Below are 23238 nucleotides of genomic sequence, written 5' to 3'. Positions count from 1 at the left end.
TGTGGAATTCCAGACTGGTTTGGATCCATTGAAAAGAAAAGGGAATAAAAAGGGTGGGAATGATGAGGGATTAAAGGCAGGGAGATGCTCCCAGAGCTCTGCCAGGAATTCCAAACCTTGGGAAGCTGAGGCTGAAAGGAGGGACAGGGGTGAAAGTGCAAAAGACCCCAAAAATCCCTCACGTTTTCCAGCCCCAAATCCCCCACAATTTGCAGGGAAATGTGAAGTGGGGAAGTGTCAGAGCTTAATTAACCACGAGTTAATTGGCACTAAATGAGACTGTGACAGCTGAGGGGGGGAAGGAGAACCAGGGGAAGATTTACCTGGGATATTTTTAGGATTTCTTAGGACTCCAGCCCTGCTCAATTTGTGCTAAACTGGGTTTAATGACAGATTCCTCCCATTCCACAACTCCACCCTCCCCAAAAAATCCCTGGCAAGGGGAGGGGGAAACTGGAGCATCCTTGGAGCCCCAAATCCCACATCCAACAGAAGGGGATGGGTTTGGGACAGCTACAGAAAAAAAAAAAAAAAAAAGAAAAGAAAAAAAAAAGGGGAATATTTCAAGGAAAAAAAAAAAGAGCAAAATGGAATTTTCTACCTGTGTCCTGTCCCATTTTTTCTATGTGTGTGGTCCTTTCTTAAATGTCAAACTCTTGTATTTTTGTGGTTTCTATCTGCGGGACCGACGGCTCTGAGGGCGCACGTTGTTTTGTAAAATATTCCTGATATTTTTCCTTCCTCAGAAAACAAAAAAAAAGGGAGGAAAAGCTGAATTATTTCACCTTTTAATTGGCTTTGCATGTACAGTATTGGGGCAGCAAGTGGAGATGATTAAAGCCAGCTTGAAAACTTTTTCCTTGTGATTGAATTGAGTTTCTTTTCCTCCTCAAAAAAATAATCATCCCACAATCCCCTCATGGATACTCTGGGAAAGAAGGGAATGGGATAAAACCTCTTTTTTTTCCCCTGGAAAAAGCAGGTTTGATTTAAGGAAAGAATAAAGAGATTCCAAACCTCTCTTGTTCCCAAATCCCCTCCAGCTTCCCAAGAAAAATGTGCAGGGACAGGAAAAAGAGGCTTGGGAGGGATTTTGGGATGGAATTCCCAGGGAAGTGTCCAAGGCCAGAGAAATCTGGGATTAGGAAAGAACCAGGGGGTGAAACGGGATCCAAACCATTCTGAAATTCCACAATTCTCTGATTTTCTTCTCGTTCTTTCACATTTTTGGACGAGCCTGGAGCAGGTTTTGTTAAACCCGAGCTTAAAGCTGCGATGAAATCATGGAATTAAAACTGGAATGAAATAATTCAGCGCAGGAATTCTGCTCCACCTTCCCCCCCATCCCAAAGCTGAGGGGTTTGTATATAAAAGTGTCAACTTTGGATTCTTCCAGGCCTGGCTGTGCTCCCTCAGCTCCCTGGCATTTGGGACAGAGCCCAAACCAGAGGGAATAATTTGGGCTGATATTTTTTTTTCGGGGATGGAATTCCCTAAATTCCCACGCCTGGAGTGACCACCAGCACCAGAGGAGTCCACTGCAATATTTTATTTGGGAATTTACATATCCACAGGAGAGAGCAGACCACAAGTCCGACTTCTTTGCTGACTTTTGAAGCAGTTTTGGGTTCTACTGGAGATGAGAAAAGAAATCTGCCTAAGATTAAAGTGTCCCAAGCGAGCCAGGAAAAAGGTGGGGGGGAACCAGGATTTTTTACACAGGAACGACAACGACAAGAACGAAACAAAACAAAAAAAAATAACAATATGAAAAAAGTATAAATTAGGATGTCAGAGTCATTTTTTTGTTTTTTTTTTTTTTTAAAGTGTAAGAAAACTTGCACAGGGGCTCTGGGCCCCGGAGAGTTAAACTCTGGTTAAGATTGTTAAAAGTGAAATCCCATCAAATCCTGACACCAGCCAGAAAATTCACTCTGCAGTGCAAGTTTTTCACATTCCATTTTGCCCCCCGCTCTGGGCGAGATTCCTGCTTGCTCAGGGGGGCTGCGAGAGGGTTTTTCCCAAGGACTTTGGTTCCAAGGAGGGTGTGGGAGCAGGGAGAGCTCCGCTCCAGGGAGGAGGTAGCAAGGCTTGCTTGCCCCTGGGCTCAGCTTAAATCCAGTTCCTCAGCACCAAACGAGGTCCCCCCACCCCTTTTCCCCCCCAAAAAAAAAAAAAAAAAAAAATCTGCTAACACTGGAATTGAAGTGAGAAATCCCAACTTTCTGGGAGGGATTCAGTCCAGATTTCCCAGTCCCACCTGTGCCCAGGTGCCCAGCAGGGCATCAAGTGCTACCCAGGAGCTCTTTGTGCAGGGAGGGATGCCCTCCCCGTGTGCATTGACTGTGCTGAGGACGAGGAGCTGCTGCTGGCCTGGCCACACAGCTGTCCCCGTGGCTGTGACAGTGGAAAAGGCAAGAGATGGAGCTCAGGGATGGAAAAAAAAAAAAAAAAAAAACAAACCCCAAAAGTATTCAGGTTGGGGCTGGGTCGCGCCAAAAACCCCTGAATGTCTCATGGAGCAGGTTTTGGAGAACAGAACAAAGGCAGAAATGGTCACGGGCGAGCGAGGGCTCATTTCCACAGCGGGGAGCTGAGGGAGGGATTGCTGCCCTGGGCTCCTCCTCCTCCTGCTCCTGCTCCTCCTCCCATGGACTGTCCATAGCCCATCATTCCATTGGCTCCATAGAAGTTCATCCCAGCCATCTGCTGGGTCATCTGCAAATGGGACAGGAGAGAGGTCAGTGATGGGCCCGGACACTGCCCATGGCTCCCAAAAACTGCAGAGCCTTAAAGGGGAGCAGGGCAGGGGAGAACTGCAGGGCAGGGTGGACAGCAGCAGCAATTTCTCCCTGGAAAGGGTGGCCAGGCCTTGGAACTGCCCAGGGAGATTTGGAAATATCAGCAGGAATTTCTCCTCCATGGAAAGGGTGGTCAGGCCTTGGAATTCCCTGGGGGAATTTGGAGTCCCCACACCCCTGGAGGTGTCCATGGGCTCAGTGCTCTGGGCTGGAGATGAGGTTGGGATTGGACTTGGAATTCTGTCCCAACCTGACCAACCCTGGGACTCCCTTGTGCTCCCATCCCACCCCTGCCCCAGCCCAGTTCAACCGACCCCACACCAAACCCCAAACCCCGCAGGATCCCCCTCATCCCTCCCCATGGCAATCACCACCACCCCTCCCAAATCCCACAAAAAAACCACTTTGTAAAAACCCTGCAGGGTGCCCCAGCCTCACCTGGGCCAGGTTCCACTGCAGCTGCTGTGCTGGCTGGACCCCGTACACGGCCTGGGGCACCGCGGCCACTCCGGCCACGTATCCGGGCTGCTGGGCGCCCATCATCCCGTTGGGAATGCCCAGCACGTTGCCCACGTATCCCGCTGGGATGGCCATGGGGGCCACCATGCCAGCGGCTCCAGGCTGGGCCAGCATCCCCACGGATGGGGCCACCATGCCCCCCATCATGCTGCTGGAAGGGGGAACTCCTGGGAAGGCGGGGTAGGGAGGGGCGGGATAGCCCAGCTGAGCTGGCGCCATGAACATCGCTCCTGGGAAAAAGAAGGGATCAGCTCAGGGCTTGGAAGGTCAGAATTCCCACTCACAGCCTGGCTGGGATGTCCAGGCTGAGCTGCTTGCTTGTGCTGCTCACAGTTCTCAATGAAGCTGGAGAGGGAATTTGGGTAGGGATGTGCAGGAATGGATTCCCAGTGCCAGAGGGCAGGGCAGGGATGGATATTGGGAAGAATTCCCAGTGCAGGGTTGAGATGGATATTGGGAAGGAATTCCTGCTCCCTGATTCCCAATGCAGGGTTGGGTTGGATATTGGGAAGGAATTCCTCTTCCCTGGTTCCCAGTCCCCAAGGCCAGGGTCGGGTCGGATATCGGGAAGGAATTCCGCTTCCCTAATTCCCAGTGCAGGGTTTGGATGGATATTGGGAAGATTTCCTCCCTGATTCCCAGTGCAGGGTTGGGTTGGATATTGGGAAGAATTCCTCCCTGACTCCTAATGCAGGGTTGGAATGGATATTGGGAAGGAACTCCTCTTCCCTGATTCCCAGTGCAGGGTTGGAATGGATATTGGGAAGGAGTTCTTCCCTGTGAGGCTGGTGAGGGGCTGGAATGGATTTCCCACAGAACCTGCACCTGCCCCATCCCTGGAAGTGCCCAAGGCCAGCCTGAAAAGAGCCTGGAGCACCCCGGGACAGCACAAAGTGCGTGGCTGGAACAGGATGAACTTCACATTCCCATCCCACCCAAGCCACTGCGGGATTCTCAGGGATCACCAGCATTCCCCCTTCCCCAGGGACAGCCCCCCACCGTCCCCTGGTGCTCCCAGGGTTACCTTGTGCTGGCACCTGGGACGTCTGGGAGCCGTACAGGGACAGGATGGAATCTTTGGAGAGCTGCTTCTTCCCCACCTCCTCCCCTTTGCCTCCAGGCTCCGGGAACAGATTCAGGTTTTCGGGAACGGAGCCGGCGCTTCCAGAGGTTGGCATGGAACCAACGACCTGGGACACGGAAACGGGATCAGGGGGAGATCCAGTACCAGGGGAAAATGGGGAATTATCCACCCATGTGCTGGGGGGATGCCTTCAATTAGGATTTTAAGGGAGATTTAGATGAAGCAGGATTGAGAGCTGACAGTTGTGTGGTAGGACAGTGGCACAGCATTCCCAGATGGATTCCCCATCCCTGGAAGTGTCCAAGGCCAAGCTGGAGCACTGTGGGATAGCAGAAGACATTCCTGCCCTTTAACATCCTTTCCATCCCAAATTCTCCTGTGTTTCTATGACCCAACCAGGCTTTTCCAAGCACCAACAGTCCCAGCTCACCTTCCTGGAGTCCGAGCTGGATCCCATGGATGCAAAGAGGTCCAGGTCCTTCTCCAGGCTGCAGGGCCGGCCGTTGGTGACGGGCGTTGTCACCGGGGCGTCTGCGGGGACAGAGACCCCAAAATCACTGCACAGCCCCCAAGTCTGGGCTGCAGTCCTGCCCCAAACCCCTCGAATTTGGGGTAAAACCCACCCAGATAACACCCCACCCTCCAAATTTTGGGGTAAAACCACCAAATTTGGGGTCAAAGTCCCCCCCACCCAAATCACCGCAAAACCTGCAAATTCTGGGGTAAAACATCCCAAAAAACCTCCAAGATCTTCAAATTTGGGACCCCTTCAAATCCCTGGGACTCCCAAATTTGAGCTAACCCTCCCCACATCACCCCAGAACCTTGAAATTTGGGGTGAAACTCCTCCAAACCTCTCTAAAACCCCCAAATCTGGGGTAAAATCCTGGGACACATCAGTGACTTGATCCTGATCTCCCTCATCCCTCCGGAGCTGGGAAGGGACTGTAGGAGGACTTGGGGTGTTTGTCCCATAAAGCTGCTGCTGGAACAACCACAGGCTCCAAGAGAAAAGGGAAAACACATGGAAATCTCCTGGAATTCCACATCAGCAGGATGTTCCCAATGGTTATCCTTGGGAGGAGTTATTGCCTCCCTCTTCCATCCACACAAACCAAACAAGCTCCAAGAGGAAGAGGCAGGAAAACAGGAATTTAAACCACCCAAAAACACTCCAAGGAGCTCTGTGATCCTGCTTTTTTTTTTTCCTGGATAACCTGGAATCAGCTCCAGAAGATTCCCCTACAACAAAAACCCACCCAAATCTCCTCCCTGCTGGGCAGGAATTCCCAAGAAGTTCAAGCTGAAAATTCCTGCAAGGATCCCCTGGAATTGTTCACCTGACAGGGAAAAAAATCAGCACTGAAATTCCTCCAATTCCCACAATTTCTACACCAATTTCTCTTACCCAGGCCCAGCAAGTCCATGACTGGCTCAGATTTGGGGGAACTTTTCCTGGATTGTTGCGTTTCATCTTTCTTTTGAGGCTGGGGGGGGGGAAAAAGAAACAACACAAATCATGGGCAGCTTTTTGGGGTTCACTCCAAAAATATCAGAGGTTTTTAACCCTAAAAAAAAATCCCTTCTTTCTAGTGGATTTAAGTAAAAAAAAAATAAAAGCAAAATTTCTCTTTGTTCATCCAAAACTGAGAATTTCAGAGCGAATATTTCTCTTTTTTTTTTTTTTTTTAGCCAATAAGCTGTAAAATCCAAGCAAGGCTCTAAACTAGGGAGAAGCAGCTGCTGGAGGTGGAATAAATCAACAGGGAATAGGTGGATTCCAAACTGCACATCTGCTCAGTGTCTGGTGAGCAGAGCAAAACAAGCTCCCAGCAGTGACTCAAAGCACCCAGGCTGTGACAGAGGCCAGAAAAACGCTCCAGGAGCAGCCTGGAATCCCTCAGCTCTGCCCCCATCACTGCTCCTTCATTTTCTCCCTCATCTTACCATTTTCACCTTCTCAAAGATGATGGGCTCCAGTTTCCTTTCTGACTCGTTGCTCCTTTTCCATTTGTCGTCCTTTTCTTTCTGTCAGGGGGGAAAAAATTCCTGATTACACCAAAAAAAAAAAGCTCAAACCTGGTGCTGTTACTGATCTAAAAACCCTCAGAAACAGCTGAATTTGGGGTAAATTTTTGCACTTTTCCTGCTCTGAGTAAAGAATTGGATGAAAGAGGAAGAAGGAAAAAAAACCCAGGAATTTAAACATTTTTGTTGTCTTTTTCTTTCTGTAAGAGGAAAAAATCACTTTCATAAGGGAAAAAAAATTTCCTGATTACACACAAAAAAAGCTCAAACCTGGTGCTGTTACTGATCTAAATGCCCTCAGAAACAGCTGAATTTGGGGTAAATTTTTTGCACTTTTCCTGCTCTGAGCAAGGAATTGGATAAAACCCTCCAATCATTATCCCTGGAGATTTATTGCCTCCCTCTTCCATCCACAAAACTCAAACAGCTCAAAGAGGAAGAGGGAAAAAAAACCCCAGGAATTTAAACATTTTTGTCGCCTTTTTCTTTCTGTAAGAGGAAAAAAATTCCTGATTACACCAAAAAAACCCTCAAACCTGGTGCTGTTACTGATCTAAAAATGCTCTCAGATGTAAAACCCCTCAAAACCAGCTGAATTTGGAGTAAATTTTTGCACTTTTCCTGCTCTGAGTAAAGAATTGAATGAAAGAGGAAGAAGGAAAAAAACCCAGGAATTTAAACATTTTTTGTTGTCTTTTTCTTTCTATAAGAGGAAAAAATCACTGCCATAAGGGAAAAAAAAATCCTGATTACACAAAAAACAAAAAAGCTCAAACCTGGTGCTGTTACTGATCTAAATCCCCTCAAAAACAGCTGAATTTGGGATAAAATTTTTGCACTTTTCCTGCTCTGAGTAAAGAATTGGATGAAAGAGGAAGAAGGAAAAAAACCCAGGAATTTAAACATTTTTGTTGTCTTTTTCTTTCTCTAAGAGGAAAAAATCACTGGCATGATGGGAAAAAAATTCCTGATTACACCAAAAAAAAAAGCTCAAACCTGGTGCTGTTACTGATCTAAATCCCCTCAAAAACAGCTGAATTTGGGATAAAATTTTTGCACTTTTCCTGCTCTGAGTAAAGAATTGGATAAATCCCTTCCTAGATCCACTCTGATCATTATTCCTGGAGATTTAGTGCCTCCCTCTTCATCCACAAAACTCAAACAGCTCAAAGAGGAAGAGGGAAAAACACCCAGGAATTTAAACATTTTTTGTTGTCTTTTTCTTTCTGTAAGAGGAAAAAAATTCCTGATTACACCAAAAAAAAAAAGCTCAAACCTGGTGCTGTTACTGATCTAAATGCCCTCAGAAACAGCTGAATTTGGGGTAAATTTTTTGCACTTTTCCTGCTCTGAGTAAAGAATTGGATAAATCCCTTCCTAGATCCACTCTGATCATTATTCCTGGAGATTTAGTGCCTCCCTCTTCATCCACAAAACTCAAACAGCTCAAAGAGGAAGAGGGAAAAACACCCAGGAATTTAAACATTTTTGTTGCCTTTTTCTTTCTGTAAGAGGAAAAAAATTCCTGATTACACCAAAAAAACCCTCAAACCTGGTGTTGTTACTGATCTAAAAATGCTCTCAGATGTAAAACCCCTCAAAACCAGCTGAATTTGGAGTAAATTTTTGCACTTTTCCTGCTCTGAGTAAAGAATTGAATGAAAGAGGAAGAAGGAAAAAAACCCAGGAATTTAAACATTTTTTGTTGTCTTTTTCTTTCTATAAGAGGAAAAAAATCACTGGCATGATGGGAAAAAAATTCCTGATTACACCAAAAAAAAAAAAGCTCAAACCTGGTGCTGTTACTGATCTAAATCCCCTCAAAACCAGCTGAATTTGGGATAAAATTTTTGCACTTTTCCTGCTCTGAGTAAAGAATTGGATAAATCCCTTCCTAGATCCACTCTGATCATTATTCCTGGAGATTTAGTGCCTCCCTCTTCATCCACAAAACTCAAACAGCTCAAAGAGGAAGAGGGAAAAACACCCAGGAATTTAAACATTTTTTGTTGTCTTTTTCTTTCTGTAAGAGGAAAAAAAATCCTGATTACACCAAAAAAAAAAGCTCAAACCTGGTGCTGTTACTGATCTAAAAATGCTTTCAGATGTAAAACCCCTCAAAACCAGCTGAATTTGTGGTAATTTTTTTGCACTTTTCCTGCTCTGAGTAAGGAATTGAATGAAAGAGGAAGAAGGAAAAAAACCCAGGAATTTAAACATTTTTTGTTGTCTTTTTCTTTCTATAAGAGGAAAAAATCACTGGCATGATGGGAAAAAAATTCCTGATTACACCAAAAAAAAAAAGCTCAAACCTGGTGCTGTTACTGATCTAAATCCCCTCAAAACCAGCTGAATTTGGAGTAAATTTTTGCACTTTTCCTGCTCTGAGTAAGGAATTGGATAAAACCCTTCCTAGATCCCTTCCAGTCATTATCCCTGGAGATTTATTGCCTCCCTCTTCCATCCACAAAAATCAAACAGCTCAAAGAGGAAAGAAAATAGGAATATATATTTTTGTTGTCTTTTTCTTTCTCGAAGGGAAAAAAATTCCTGATTACACCAAGAAAAAGCTCAAACCTGGTGCTGTTACTGATCTAAATGCCCTCAGAAACAGCTGAATTTGGGGTAAATTTTTTGCACTTTTCCTGCTCTGAGTAAAGAACTGGATAAAACCCTTCCATCCATTCATTATCCTTGGGGATATCCATCCATCCAAACCAATCAGCTGGATGAAGAAGGGAAGAAAAGAGAAATTTAAAACACTCCAACCCCCATAGCTCTGCCATGTCTGTGATCTTGCTTTTTTTAAAATTTTTTTTCCTTTTTTTTTTTTTCCTTGATAACTTGGAGATTCCCTACAGCAAAAACCCACCCAACAGCATCTTCAAATCTCCTCAGTGCTGGGCAGGAATTCACTCCATGAATCTTGGGGAAGGGATTTCCCCTGACAAAAGGGACCATTTGAAGTGTTTTAATGACAATTTTTTGGCCTCCAGACTCACCCTGAAGGCGTTGATGTCGATGCTTCTGTCCATGTATTTCTTCTTCTCATATTTATCCCGGATAAAACTCTCCACAGCTCTACAGCAGCTGGTTAAGGACAAAGGAATCCAGAATAGAAGCCTTATTTGACAGGGAGGAACAAGGTACAGGCTGTAACTAAATTAAATCATTGTTTAAAGAGCATTTCCAGCAGTAACTTTCTTAAAATAATTTACTGCTGGATCCCAACTTGATTTTTTTTTTTTTTTTTTTTTTGCCTGTGGGTTATTCCAGGTTATTTCAGTGCTATAAAAAGGGAATTAAATCAGGATTTGGGCTATGGCTGTGATTTTGTTTTCTGCACTGGTTTTTTGTTTGCCCCAAGCATCTCCTCAGGATGTTCAGATCACAGTGATCACAACAGGATCCTGCACCCCCAAAAAGCACCTCAGGCACCAGATTAATTCAAAAAATGCTGGTGGAAAGGTGCTCTTGAGGGGTTTTTTTAGGTTCACATCATGTTTACTCAGCATTCTTGCAAGGTGGGAGCTACAGCTGAAGTTTTCAGGGGCATTAAAAAATTCCATCAGAGAATCCCAGCCTGGTTTGGGGTGGAAGGGACCTCAAACCCCCGGGCAGGGACATCTCCCACTATCCCAGGTGGCTCCATCCAGCCTGGGGAACACTTCCAGGGATGGGGAAAACACAACTTTTCTGGGAAATCCATTCCAGCCCCTCCTCACCTTCACAGGGAGGAATTCCCCAACCCCACCTATCCCTGCCCTCTTTTATCCTGTCCTTTGCAAACCATCTCTCTTGCAGGAGAGATCTCTATTGCACCACCTCTCCTTCAGGTCCTGGAAGGCCACAATTAGGTCTCCACAGAACCTTTGGAACGCTCAGCACTTCGAAAAACCCAAACCCTCCCATTTTTTCCCCTCCCCAGGCTCCAAAACCTGCAGCAACCTCCTGTGATGGGTGACCTTGGTGTCCCAGTTCTCCACCCTCAGAGCTCTGCAGCAATTCCTTCACTCCCATTCCCTGCCCCAGGGAACTCCTCCTCCTTCAGGGAGGTTTAACCATCAGGATGGAAAAGCTCCAGTGTTTCTTTTTTCCAGGGAAAAAATCAAAATGAAAGGATGCTGGTCTGTCTGGGGCCTCCGGAAGTTCTCGGGCAGATAAGCTTCGTAGAGACGATTGGCTTTGCCATTCCCCATCTCCTGCACGCACTGAAAGCCAGAAAAAAAATCCCTTGAAATTTTCCTCTCCTGGAGATTTAAACTCTCCCACAGCATCTCAGGCTGGCAGGGAAGAGAAATCAAGGGAGGGAGATGCTCCTGAAAGCCACTCCTCACCCCCCACCCAGGGGTGCTCCAATCCCATCCCATCTGCCAATCCAAGGCAGGATAAATATCCCATCAGCAATCCCAAATCCCTCTGGAAATCCCTGGGAAGCTCAAGGAGAGGTGGGAAGCACCTCCAGGCAGGGATTGCTAATTTACCAAGAACCTTGCAGCTCCTTCAGCTTCACTCTCTGCTCTTTCCCAACCCTGCAATGAGGGATTTTTCCCTCCCAACCCATCACAGCTGGAATTCTTCTTCCTCCTCCTCCACTTCCCACATTTATTGGGCTATCCTGACTTGGCTGAATCCCAAATTTCCAAACCTCCTCTAACACAAAAAAACCCCAAAACCCTGAGTGTGTGATCCCAGCCCTTACCTGAATCTGTTCCTGTGTCCACTGGTCGAGGTTGACGGATTTGACCCGGGATATGTGAACGCCCAGGTTCCTGTGGATCCCGGCACAGCGGATGCAGATGAACACCCCGATGTTCCAGGATGCCCATCGTGGCCCTGGGAACAGACACCAAAGTGTTTCCCACCAATCCAAGCTTTTTTTTATTTTAATTATTATTTTTATTTTGCCTGGAGCAACTGGGAGATTACACCAGGTGAACTAAAGCTGGAATTCCACGTCAGCAGGATGTTCCCAGTTTGTGCATCCACACAAACCAAACAAGCTCCAAGAGGAAGAGGCAGGAAAACAGGAATTTAAACCACCCAAAACACTCCCTGAGTTCTGTGATCCTGCTTTTCTTCCCTGGATAACCTGGAACCAGCTCCAGAAAATTCCCTACAGCAAAAAACCCACCCACAGCATCTTCAAATCTCCTCAGAGCTGGGCAGGAATTCCCAGGAGAGCAGCAGTGAGCCCAGGATTTGGCCCCCCAAAACCAATCCCAATCCCAACTCAGGATTTGGCCCCCAATCCCAATCCCAACCCAGGATTTGTTACCCCAAAACCAATCCCAACCCAGGATTTGGTCCCCCAAAACCAATCCCAACCCAGGATTTGGCCCCCCAAACCAATCCCAGCCTGGGATTTGGCCCCCAAAACCAATCCCAACCCAGGATTTGTTACCCCAAAACCAATCCCAACCCAGGATTTGGCCCCCCAAACCAATCCCAACCCAGGATTTGGTCCCCCAAACCCAATTCCAACTCAGGGTTTGGCCCCCCAAACCCAATCCCAGCCCAGGATTTGGTCCCCCAAACCCAATTCCAACTCAGGGTTTGGCACCCCAAACCCAATCCCAATCCCAACTCAGGATTTGGCCCCCAAAACCAATCCCAGTCCAGGATTTGGTCCCCCAAAACCAATCCCAATCCCAGTCCAGGATTTGGTCCCCCAAAACCCAATCCCAGCCCAGGATTTGGCCCCCCAAAACCAATCCCAATCCCAGTCCAGGATTTGGCCCCCCCCAAAACCAATCCCAGCCCAGGATTTGCCACCCCAAACCCAATCCCAGCCCAAGGAATGATCAGTTCACTCCACGGCTCTGATGGAATCCCCGGTTTTCATGCGGCTTTGGAAAGGCAGGAGAGCTCCAAGGTGTGGATGGGAGATCATGCCAGGGATTAAAATTAAATAAAAAATCACCCACAAGGGAAAGATTAACGAGCTCAGATGGACTCAGTGCACCCAGGAATTCCAGCAGGGCATTCCCAAGGGGATACAGAGATCCACAGGAATTCCCACCCCTCTCCCAGCCAGGCCAGATCCTCAATCCTCCTGAATATTTTAGGATTTTTTTTTTTTTTTTTTTAATTAAACCCCCTGCTCCCAGCACAAACTGGTGTCCCAGTGCATGGGAAACTGGGAAAACACAGAATTAGGGATCAAACAGCCCCTTTTCCCAGACATTATTCCGGATGATGAAGAGTTATCCTGCTTTTCTTGCCACAGCTAAAATAGCAGAGCCTCGAGTTAATGAGAGGGAGGTGGGAGGGGGAAGAGGGAGAAAAGTGTAATTTCGAAGCCCTAAAAAAGCAGTGCTGTATTTGAGATGCCGTTAACAGCTTAATTCCCAAAGCCTGGAGCATCCTGAGGGATTTGTGCTGATAATGCAGGCAGAGACCCCCCAGAGCATTCCAACAGGGAGCTCCAGCACCTCTTCCAGGGAATTTGCTTCAAAAATGCCTTTATTAAGTTTTCTGACCTTTCCTGCCATTATTTGCTGCTTTTTCCCCCCTCTCCCAAAGGAATGGAATGACATCAATTTAATGGAGCTGAGGAATTAATTTCCCAGGCACCTCTGCCTACACCTCAACCTCCTTTATTATCAAAGCCAAACCCACAACTTCAGCACCACCTAAACTGGGAGCAAACTCCTTTTACTGGGAGCAAAAAATCCCCCCCAAAAAACTGGGAATAAAACCTTGAGCCAGGATCCTTCCTGCCATTTCTACAGGGAATTCTCTCCCAGATCCAGCCCCAGGCAGGGGCTCTAACGTGAGACTGTTGGCAGGATTAGCAAGAGATTCAAGGTTAGATTTAAACTCCAGATAAATTTAGCCTTGATAGGACTAAAAGGATTAACAGGGGGCAGCTCCTGGAGTAATCAGCTCACTGGCTTTTGTCACATGGAGCAGCTCAAGCCACCACCAAATCATGACTCAGGGGTAATGTCACATTCCCCTCTGCTCCAGTGTCCCCTTGGGGCTCTGGGGTGACAAGGGAATCCCAGCTGGGATGTGCTGCAACCCCTAAATCCAACTTCTAGGAGAGCCATTAGGGAAATTTCCATTTATAGGGAAATTAAAATGAATATTTTAGGGTTTTTTTGAGCTCCTCCCCAGTAATAAACACATTATACAACCAGGGGTGAGCTCTTCCCTGGGGAGAGTCCAGCTGGGATTTGGGTGTCCTTGCACAGCCAGAAGGTGCTGCAGGGAATAGAGGAGGAGCTGGGGGACGTGGAGTTGTTTTTTTATCCAGAGCCAGGGCACAGATTGTGACCCCAGCAGCTCAGGATTCTGCTCTGTGACAGGAGGGACTCCAGATTTTTTTCCAGGGTGAGGAAATCTGGATTTTTCCAAAATGCTCCCTGAGTCTGCACAGCCACAGCAAAGCCTGGTGGGGTCAACACCCTCTTTCCAGACCTCCAGCTTAACTAAACCAATATTTGGTTTACTTGAAGGTTTTTAACCTTCAAATGCCTCCTAAAAATGTCTTTTAAAATGTCTCATAAAGCCCTGAGTTTGTGGGAGGGGGGGGAAGGGTTTGTGCAGATGTAAACAACCTCCCACTTCCCTTCTTCACACTCAAACATCTCCCACTAAAAATCTCCCTGCAAGTTGCCCAGCAGCTCAGATTTTGCTTTTTAGGGCTTTTCACAGGCATTTCCTCAGGGTTTCACAGCTCTTCTCGAGGTGACTTGACTCCAAAAAGCCCCGGGTGGCATCTCCAGATCTGAGTTATGAGTTTCACCCTGTGCTGCTGCTGTTCACTTCCCCAAAACCCAACCCCAGCTCAGACTCTGCTGCAGCTCCAGTGAGAAAAGGGAGAGAAAAAACGCCTGGGATGGAGTTTAGGTTGAAATTTTTCAGAGAAAAATGGGTTTATATCAATAAATAACGACAGGGCAGGTTTAATCAGCACTGCTGAGCTGCCTGGGAGAATTATCACCCCCCACAAAAATTGGGCACACCCTGATACCCACCACCAACTGAGGACAGGGAGCACCTCACCCTCCTGGCTCAGGGAATTGGGGATTTATCTCCCAGAGCCAACAGAAACATTCAGCTCCTTAAACCACTTAAAAAAAAAAAATAAATAAAATGTTTCTTGCATGAATCCTCTGGTTGTTGTTATAAAATCAATTCTGAGCTTCCTCAGAGCCAACAGGAAGAAATGGAAACCCCAAAAAGTGAGGGTTTGCTCCAGTGAGCACCAGTGCCAGCCCTGCCTGGTGCTGCCACCACTTTTGTCTCAGCTTTGTGGATCCTTTTAACATCCATGGAAAGCAAAGTCACCTGGCACCAACCCTGCCCTGGTGATGTTGGTGGCGCTGCACAAACCCCTCCTGGAGTGAAGGAAACATCAATTAGGAATATCCTGATGCTTAAAGTTTTATCTCTCATGTATTTCAGGTTCTGTGGTGCCCAGGGGGGCAGCTCTGAGCTCACAGTCAGTGTCACTCAGCTCTGCACACAGCAGGAACACAAAACAAATCCTTTTCCTGCTGCACACCAAGGACAACTGGGACAAGTGTTCAGGCCCAAAAGCACAAACAAGGGTGGCTGGAGGGAGGAACAAGAAGGATGGGACTTCATAACCTGGAGCTGGAATTGGACAATTAAACCCCAATATGCAAATGGACCAAAACTTATCAAAGTGTGAGACCTGGTGTCCATTTTGTGCCCATTTTGTGCCCACCTTGGGTGCAGCCCTGGCCAGGCTCTTCTCCTGCCCAAGGTCTTTTAATAAATCTCTACTTTATTCTCAGCTCTGTCCAGTTTCTGTTCCAGCTCACCCTCCCAAGACATCAATCCCAACACTTTTCAGAGCCTGGATGGCCACTCGGCTCTGGCACAAGATTTGGGTCAGCTCAGACCCCCCTGGGATGAGCTCCCAGCTGCAGGAGGATTGTGACCTCCAAAACATCCCAGTGAATTTTCCTTTCCAGCTTCCCTGAACACTTGTGAGTGCATTCCCAGGGGAGGGATCCATGCCCAAGCCCTGCTCCAGGAGACAATTCCAGAGCCTGTTTTACATCCCCAGCCTGGCAAAATAAACTGCACATACCAAGCTGCTGGTGCCAGCTCCAGTCCCCATCTGAGCCCTGCTCATTAATGCCCCAAGGGCTGCTGAACAATCTGAATGATTGAAAAGGATCCTAATTCCCTTTAAAACCCCTAATTCCCTTCTCAACACCCAGCCTGCTCCAAGTGAGCTCCAAGTTCACACCCTGGAGTGGTTTTAATGGAGAAATCCTGAAAGGATTCACTCCTCACCCTTTCTTTCCTCAGGCACCAAATTCTGGCCCAAGTTCCTGAAGCAACTTTTTGCAGCAATAACTCAGCAGAAAAGCATTTAAAAATAAACCAGGAGCTGGCTGCAAAGCCACAGCCTCCTTGGAAAAGGAGCAGCAGGGAAAGAAAATATAAATAATAATTAAAAAAAAGAGAGCTGCTTCCATGGACAGGATTTAGGGAGCATCACAAATCAAAAATATTCCCAGGGGAATCATCCATGGGTCCCAAAACTGCTCCATGTCTGTCTGTGGAGTCATCCTACCATCCCCTGGGGAAAAAGGGATGTGGGGAATTCTCCCTGGAGCAGGAGAATCCCTGCCAGGGGACTTCCACACCTCAAATTTCCTGAAAATCCTCTTTTTTTTGCAGAACAACCCAAGATCCAAGAGGTTCCTCTGCCTTGTGGTTTCCTCGTTCTGGAAAGAAATTGCTCAAGGATTTACTGCCATTCATCCTGTGACAAAGCCTCTCTTGCAAAACAACTTCCTCTGCTCTTTGCTGGAAATTCTGCACTCCCAGGACTTTGGGGAACCAAAGGGAACTCCAAAACCCCCACTTAAATCAGCCTCAAAACCTCTAAATTATATTATTTAGTCATTAACACTATGAATCACTGAGCTGAGCACAGGTCCTGCTGCAGGGATCGTGGATCCATCTCAGATTTGGGATTATTCCCTGCTGCACTCCCAGATTTAGTTCTCAGGACTTTGGGGAACCAAAAGAAACTCCAAAACCCCCATTTGAATCAGCCTCAAAACCTCTAAATTATATTATTTAGTCATTAACACTATTAATCACTGAGCTGAGCACAGGTCCTGCTGCAGGGAGGATGGATCCATCTCAGATTTGGGATTATTCCCTGCTGCACTCCCAGATTTAGTTCCCAGCACTTTGGAGAACCAAAGAAAACTCCAAAACCCCACTTAAATCAGCTTCAAGACCTCTAAATTATGTTATTGAGTCATTAACCTTATGAAGCACAGGTCCTGCTGCAGGGATCGTGGATCCACCTCAGATTTGGGATCAGTCCCTGCTGCACTCCCAGGTTTAGGCTCAGACTGAGAGATTTGGGCACCTCTGAGGAGATGCTGAAGCCAAACCCTCACTTTAACACACACAAAGATCTACACCTGACCAAGCATCTTAATCACCCAAAAATTCAGCTTTATTCCACCCTTCAAAACAAAAAAACCCCCACATTAGGGGGATTTCTTTGTCCTTTTCTTTTCCCCTTCTAAATAATTGCAAGCCTCAAGAATATTTTGAAAAAAAAAAGAAAAAAAAAAAAAAAAAAGAAAAAAAAAAAAGGTGCTGGCTCTGATTTCTACCAGAAAAGGCTTGAAATCTTCCAAGTTTACCAAAAAAATAATCCAATATTTCAGGCCCCTGTGGCCTTGAAGACCAAGCTCTGTGTGTTTTATCGCTGCTTTGAAGTGCAGCTGGAGGAAATGAGAATTTCTGTGAACAGCAGGGTGGGGCTTTTCCTGCTGCTGCACAAAACGATGGTTTGTTCCTTCAGTCAATGAAAACAGGGGGACGGGGGAAAATTTCCAGCAGTGGCATCATCAGGATCCATGAAAAAGAACAGGGTGACATCACTGACAGTGATGGTGATGCAGCTTAAAAATATAAATTAAAAAAAAAAATATAAAATTCAGTCATTTCCACAATCCATCGACATCCTCTGGAATAATTTTGGACCAAAACCATCCATCAGTCAAAGCTAGAAATTCCAGATTCTAAAGAGGCCTGAATTGCCATGAAATGCAAAATAAAATGTAGCCATAGGTGCACCTGTAAACAGAGCAGCTCTGACATCACTGAATTGACTTTGGAGGCTGGAAATAGAATTTTTGCTGCTTTTTTAAGATGTTTTTAATTCGTCGCTTGGTGGTCAAAAATATTTCGAGTCTGTTTCCCAATTTTAATTTGAGTTGGGGGTGTTTTAGAAGCCACCAAGTCCTTAAAAAAAGCCCTGAGCAGAGGAAGGTCCTGGGTCAGTTTTTGATGGATTGAGAATTTTTTTTTTTTCAATACCTAGAGCTAAACATGGACTATCCATTGAAATTCTTAGGGAAAGGGTCAGGAAGGAATGGCAAAAAAAAAAAAAAAAAAAAAATACAGATAAACCAATCTATTAAGGCCCAGGTAAATTCAACCTCCAAGACAAAGCTCTGATTTTGTCCCAGATTTCCTGGGACACCGGGAACAATCACTACCAGGGATCAACCTGAAGGAGCCCTGAGCTATTCCTGATTTTTTATTTTATTTATTTTTTTTTTTTTCTTGGTTTCAAGACCTACTTTGCATTTTGGGAGAGCACTTTGCTCCCTTTGCACTGCAGCTGCCATTCCTTACGTAACTCCAGTTTCTATAGGAACAAACTTTACTCCAGCTGGGAAATCACGCGGAATTATTATTTTTTTTAAAATTAATTTAATTTTTTTAAAAACTTTCTTTTCCCACCTCCACTCCCCCCAGGTGGGGCAGCACACAGAGAGCCCAGGTGCTGCTGCTCTGAGGATTATTATCCCTATTTCTGGCAGATGTAGGGCCAGGGATCCAAGGGTGACTCAGAGCTCTGCTTATAAAAGGGATCTTCCTACAACTAATTCCACACTAAATCCCTGTTGGGAACACTGATGCTTTTTCCCCCCTTTTTGCTTGAGTGGGAAGTTGCAGCTCCAGGCAGGCTCAGGGTGGATGGAGCTGTGTCCTCTCCCAGTTTTACCCTGGGATAAAGTGAATTTTGGAGCATTTCCACTCCCTTCGTGCACAAACCTCTGAGCAGAAAATGCAGAATAATGGAAGATCCCAGAATATTGTGGCTGCAGCTGAGGATTCAAATGAACACACAACCCACATGCAGCTCCCTCTCTGGCAAGTTTCCCTTGCAGAAGGCTGAGCTTTCTCCTCATCCCACATCTCCAAAGCCAAGCTGAGCAGTTCCAGCCCCAAAAACCACTTTGGGTTTTTGAAGGCACAGGCTGCAGCACTCCCATCCCTGAGCCTCCTTCCTTCCTCCCATGCAGCTGTTCCAGCAGCTATTTAAATTAAAAAGAAAGAAAAGTTCCTCTTGGAATTGCTCTGACTGCAAAAGAAATTCAGCTGCAGCTCAAGAGGCTGGAGGAGGAGGAGGAGTTGAGTCACGCAGATTTTCAGGGAATATTTGGTTTGGATTAACAGGAGTTAGGTTGGACTAAAGCATAAGACAAGTCCCAAACCTCCACCACCTCCAGCTCATCCCATATTTAACCACCTCTGGGCAGAGATTTCCCCAGCCCTACACCTTTTTTTTTTTTTTTTTTTTTTTTTTTTCTTTTTTTTTTTTTGTTTTGGTGAAGAATTAAACCTGGATTTGTGCCACATTCAGCAGCACTTCTCCCATCCTACCCCTGGGGACAACTAAAGATTGATTCAGGCCTGGAACCCGTGGATCTCACAAGACAAAAAATAATAATAAAAAATAAAAGGGATGAAGGGGAAGAGCCAGAGAAAACCAGGGCAACCTGAACCTCTGGGCAGCCACGGCAGCACCCTGGGAGAGGAAACTCCTGCTCCAACGTCACCAGGATCCAGGGATTGACTGCAGAGCACAGGGAAGAGTTTGGGACAAGGAGAGAACCAAACACAATTAGCTCAGGGGGCAGTGATGAATCCAGAGTGGCTCTGTGGGAATTTTCCAGGAGATTTCATCCCATCCCTCCCTCCCTCTGCCATCCCAGCTCCAGGTTTTTGCTCCAAGCAGGGAATGTGCTGCTGGATGTTCAGTCCAGGCTGTGTTATCTCTCTCACACAAACTCAGAGGGAACAGCAGCACCAGGAGGAAAAAAAAAAATATATCCCACCTGCAGAAAGTGCTGCTCTTGCTCCAAGTGAATCCCACAGCAAACAAGAGGAGTTTAACTCAGCAGTGCCCACCCTGCCCTGGATCAGTTCCCCCCAAATAAGAAGTTGCCAACAAAAAAAGCCAAAAAAAGCCAAAAAAAAGCCAAAAACCAAACAAAAAACCAAAAAAAAAAACCCCAAAAAAACTCCAAAACCAAAAAACCCCCACAAAAAAAACCCCAAAAAATAAAAACACCAAAAAAACCCACCAAAAAACCCCAAAAACAAAAAAAAAAAAAACAAAAAAACCCAAAAAATAAAAAAAATAATAATAAAACCCCCAAAAAAACCAAAAAACAAAAAAAACAAACAAAAAAACCAACCAAACAAAACTCCACAAAAAATAAAAAAAACCAAACAAAAACCATCAAAAAAACAAAAACAAAACAAAACCAAAAAAACCACAAACAAACAAACAAAAAAACCCCAACAAAACACCAAACCCCCCCCCAAAAAAACGAACCAAAAAAAAAAAAAAAAAAAAAAAGAGGAAGAAGCAGTGAAAAAAAAAAAAAGAAGAGTGAGAAGATTTCACCCGATTTCCTGCAAAACAAGAGCTCTGAGCAGGGTTTGCTGCTGCAGCAAAACCACCCTGAGATTTCACACAATCTCACAGTGCCTTGGGTTGGAGGGACATTAAAACTCATTTAATTCCACCTCTGCCGTGGGTAAGGGACACTCCCCACTGGGACACTCCAGACACCCCTGGGAGTGCTGAGGGCACCATCTGGAGCCTCCTTTGCACAGGCACAGTGGGATGTTGTAGTTATTCCAGGAGGAACATCAGGCAGCAGCACTGGGAGAGCTCCACATTCACCAAAAATATCAAGACGGCCCCAAAACTGCAGCAATTCCTTGGAGCTCCAGGCAGAGAGAACTCCAGTCACCAAAAGTACCAAAACTGCCCCAAAAAGGTGCAGGAATTCCCTGGAGCTCTGAGTAGAGACAGCTCTGTTCACCAAAAATACTGAAATTGCCCCAAAACTGCAGCAATTCCTTGGAGCTTCAGGCAGAGACAGCGCCACATTCACCAAAAGTATCCAAAATGCCCCAAAAGGTGCAGGAAATCCCTAGAGCTCCAGGCAGAGATAACTCCCGTGGCACCACATTGATCAAAAGTGCCAAACCCACCCCAAAACCTGCAGGAATTCCCTGGAGCTCTGGGAAGAGACAGCTCCACATTCACCAAAAATATTAAAACTGCCCCAAAAAGTGCAGGAATTCCCTGAAGCTCTAGGAAGAGACAACTCCATTCACCAAAAGTATCCAAAATGCCCCAAAACTGCAGCAATTCCCTGGAATTCTGAGCTCCCTTGGCCACAAATGCCCTGGAGGAGGAGATTTCCCATTTCCAGGAATCTCATTAGTGCAGGGGGTAATTAGTGGCTCAGATAAGATCAGTCCTGCTGAAATCCATGTTTCAAGACAGGAGCAGCTCCCTGAACTCCACACTAAAACTTCATTCTAATCATAATTCTAAAAAAATTAATTAATTTACTGGAATTCTGCACTTTCCAGGAACGTGCTGCGACCAGGAGAAGCATCACCCCGGAGCTGTGGGGTTGAATTTATTCCCATTTTCGGTGGAATTTGCTACCTCAGGCCCTGGGAAGTTGAGATAAAGGAATTATTTCTACCCTTGGGGTTGGCAGGAGGTGCCAGGAGATAAAGGATTGGTCCAGGAGGGGAAAATCCTCATCTCCCATCATCACCTTCATCCCACAGCCAGGTGTGCTCCAGGCAGGATGAGCTTTATTGTGGTTTTGGGAGGTTTTTAGGGTGAAAATAAATAATAATTATCTCATTTTTTATGTTGTTCAAGGGGGCTGTGAATTCTTTGAGGTCACACTGAGGTGACCAAGTCAGGTGTGATCCAGGCAGGATGAGGTTTATTGTGGTTTAGGGTGAAAATAAATCACAATTAATGTTTTTAATGTTGTTCAAGGGGGCTGTGCAGTTTTTGAGGTCACACCAAGTCCTTTGTTTCCAGCTGGATTTGGCCAATCCCCCTCCAACTTCACTTCCAGCAGCTCTTGGGAAACGAGGCTCAAGTCCAGATCTCCAAGTGATTGTGGCAGCTCATTAAAACGGGATTTTGGGCAACTTTAACTTTTTGGCTGCAGGGAAACAAAGCAGCGACCACAGAGCAGCACCAGGTGGAACAAGGAAAGGTTTTATCCCTTTGTTTTATCCTCTGGAATTCAAACATTTCCTCTCTCAGATAGAGCAGGGTCACAACAGGCCTTGGAATCAGAAAAACATGGAATTGTTTGGGTTGGGAGGGAGCTTAAAGCTCCTCCTGGTCCCTTTCACCATCCCAGGGTGGCCTTGGACAACCTGCAGGGATGAGGCAGCCACAGATCCCCGGGCCAGGGCCTTTCCAGGGGAAAAACAGGTGGGAAAGGAAGCAGAGGACAAAAAAATATCTGGAATTCCAGCAGTGGTGAGGTGACAGCTCCTTCCCTGTGCTCACATCACCCAGGGCAGGTCCAGCCCCGGGTGACAGGATGTGACTCCCCAGCTGGAATTGCCTCAATTCCACAGGCCCGGCTTTTCCAGCTGCCTCTTCTTCCCCTCTCAGGAGAGCTCTGGGGTGTTTCCCGGGATTCCCACAGAGACATTTGGGTCCCCCGGGGCTTCCAGAGGCACCGGGAACTGCAGTGAGCCCAGCGGCCAAACCCTGGGGCTTTTCCCCTCAGAACCACCGAGCTCTTTCCCCCAAACCATTCTGCTGTGTGCCCAAACCACGGCGTCCTTTACCCCAAAACCACCGCGTTCTGTCCCCGAAACCAGCGAGTTCTTTCCCCCAAAACCACCCTATTGTCGCCCCAAAAACCACCCCGCTTTCCTCCCCAAAACCACCCGGCTCTCTGCCCCAAAACCACCCGGCTCTCTGCCCCAAACTCATCCTGTTGTCCCCAAATCACACCGTTTTCTGCCCCAAACTCATCCTGCTCTCTGCCCCAAACCCACCCCGTTCCAACCCCCAAACCACAGAGTTCTTTCCCCCAAACCCACCCCGCTCTCTGCCCCAAACCCGCCGTTTTCTCCCCCCCAGCCCCCGCGCTGTTCCAGCCGCTGTCCCCGCGCAACCCCCGTAACCGCCGGGGCAGCACCGTTGTCCCCCGGCGCTCCCGGCCCCAGCAGAGCCCCCCCGGGGGTGTCCGGCCCTCGGGGCAGCGGTGACACCGGAGAGCACCGGGGGTGGGTGGGGGGGGGGGGGCACCAAGGAGGTGCATCCGGCGCGGCGCGGGCTCGGCAGGCCCCGCCGCCCATCCGCGCTACCTTTGGCCTGGCAGTCGGCGCAGAACTTGTTCTCGTCCTCGGCCAGCAGCCCGGCCAGCACCGCCTGGTAGCGCTCCACGTCCCGCACCGATTTTCCCGTCATGGCGCGGCCGGCGCTGCCCGCCCGCGGGTCACGGCCGGGCCGCCCGCTTCCTGCTTCCGCTATGGGCGGGGCTAAACCTGGGGGAGGAGCCAATCAGCGCCGGCCTCGCGCGGGAACGCCTCCCACGCGCGCCGGCGGTGCTGGGAGATGATTGGTCGCGGCGCGCCGGCGGGAGCCAATGGGGAGAGAGGGGGCGGGGTCAGCGAGTGTATGAATGGGGAGGGTCACGT

General features: G+C 47.2%; 1 protein-coding gene across 2 annotated transcripts; it reads right to left on the bottom strand.

Moving 5' to 3' along the window:
• Nucleotides 1–1166: 1166 nt before the first annotated feature.
• On the bottom strand, nt 1167–23028 carry SMAP2 (small ArfGAP2). Of its 2 annotated transcripts, none has more exons than XM_083879393.1 (10): nt 22906–23028; nt 11135–11268; nt 10558–10643; nt 9435–9513; nt 6352–6432; nt 5813–5891; nt 4835–4935; nt 4345–4510; nt 3240–3550; nt 1167–2718 (listed from the first exon to the last, which is right to left on the bottom strand). In XM_083879393.1, exons 1-10 carry the CDS (start codon nt 23006–23008, stop codon nt 2575–2577), a joined length of 1284 nt encoding a protein of 427 aa, XP_083735519.1. In that variant the 5' UTR covers nt 23009–23028; the 3' UTR covers nt 1167–2574. The 2 variants fall into 2 exon arrangements, with proteins under 2 accessions (XP_083735519.1, XP_083735520.1); XM_083879394.1 differs by lacking the exon at nt 22906–23028 and adding an exon at nt 18514–18711 and having other exon boundaries at nt 1168–2718.
• Nucleotides 23029–23238: the final 210 nt, after the last annotated feature.

This window comes from Zosterops lateralis (genome assembly GCF_965231275.1).
Source record: "Zosterops lateralis genome assembly, chromosome: 28".
NCBI classification, from domain to species: domain Eukaryota; kingdom Metazoa; phylum Chordata; class Aves; order Passeriformes; family Zosteropidae; genus Zosterops; species Zosterops lateralis.
Note: the sequence above shows the minus strand (reverse complement) of the source record. Positions and strands in the feature narration are given on the sequence as shown.

Bases quoted from the DNA above. Each gene is read 5' to 3' on its own strand.
- SMAP2 (XM_083879393.1), bottom strand. From the start codon at position 23,008: ATGACGGGAAAATCGGTGCGGGACGTGGAGCGCTACCAGGCGGTGCTG. The intron at 11,269-22,905 runs GTAGCGCGGATG...GTCTGTTCCCAG, and splicing joins CGCCGACTGCCAGGCCAAAG to GGCCACGATGGGCATCCTGG. The intron at 6,433-9,434 runs GTGAGTCTGGAG...CCCCCCTGACAG, and splicing joins TCGACATCAACGCCTTCAGG to AAAGAAAAGGACGACAAATG.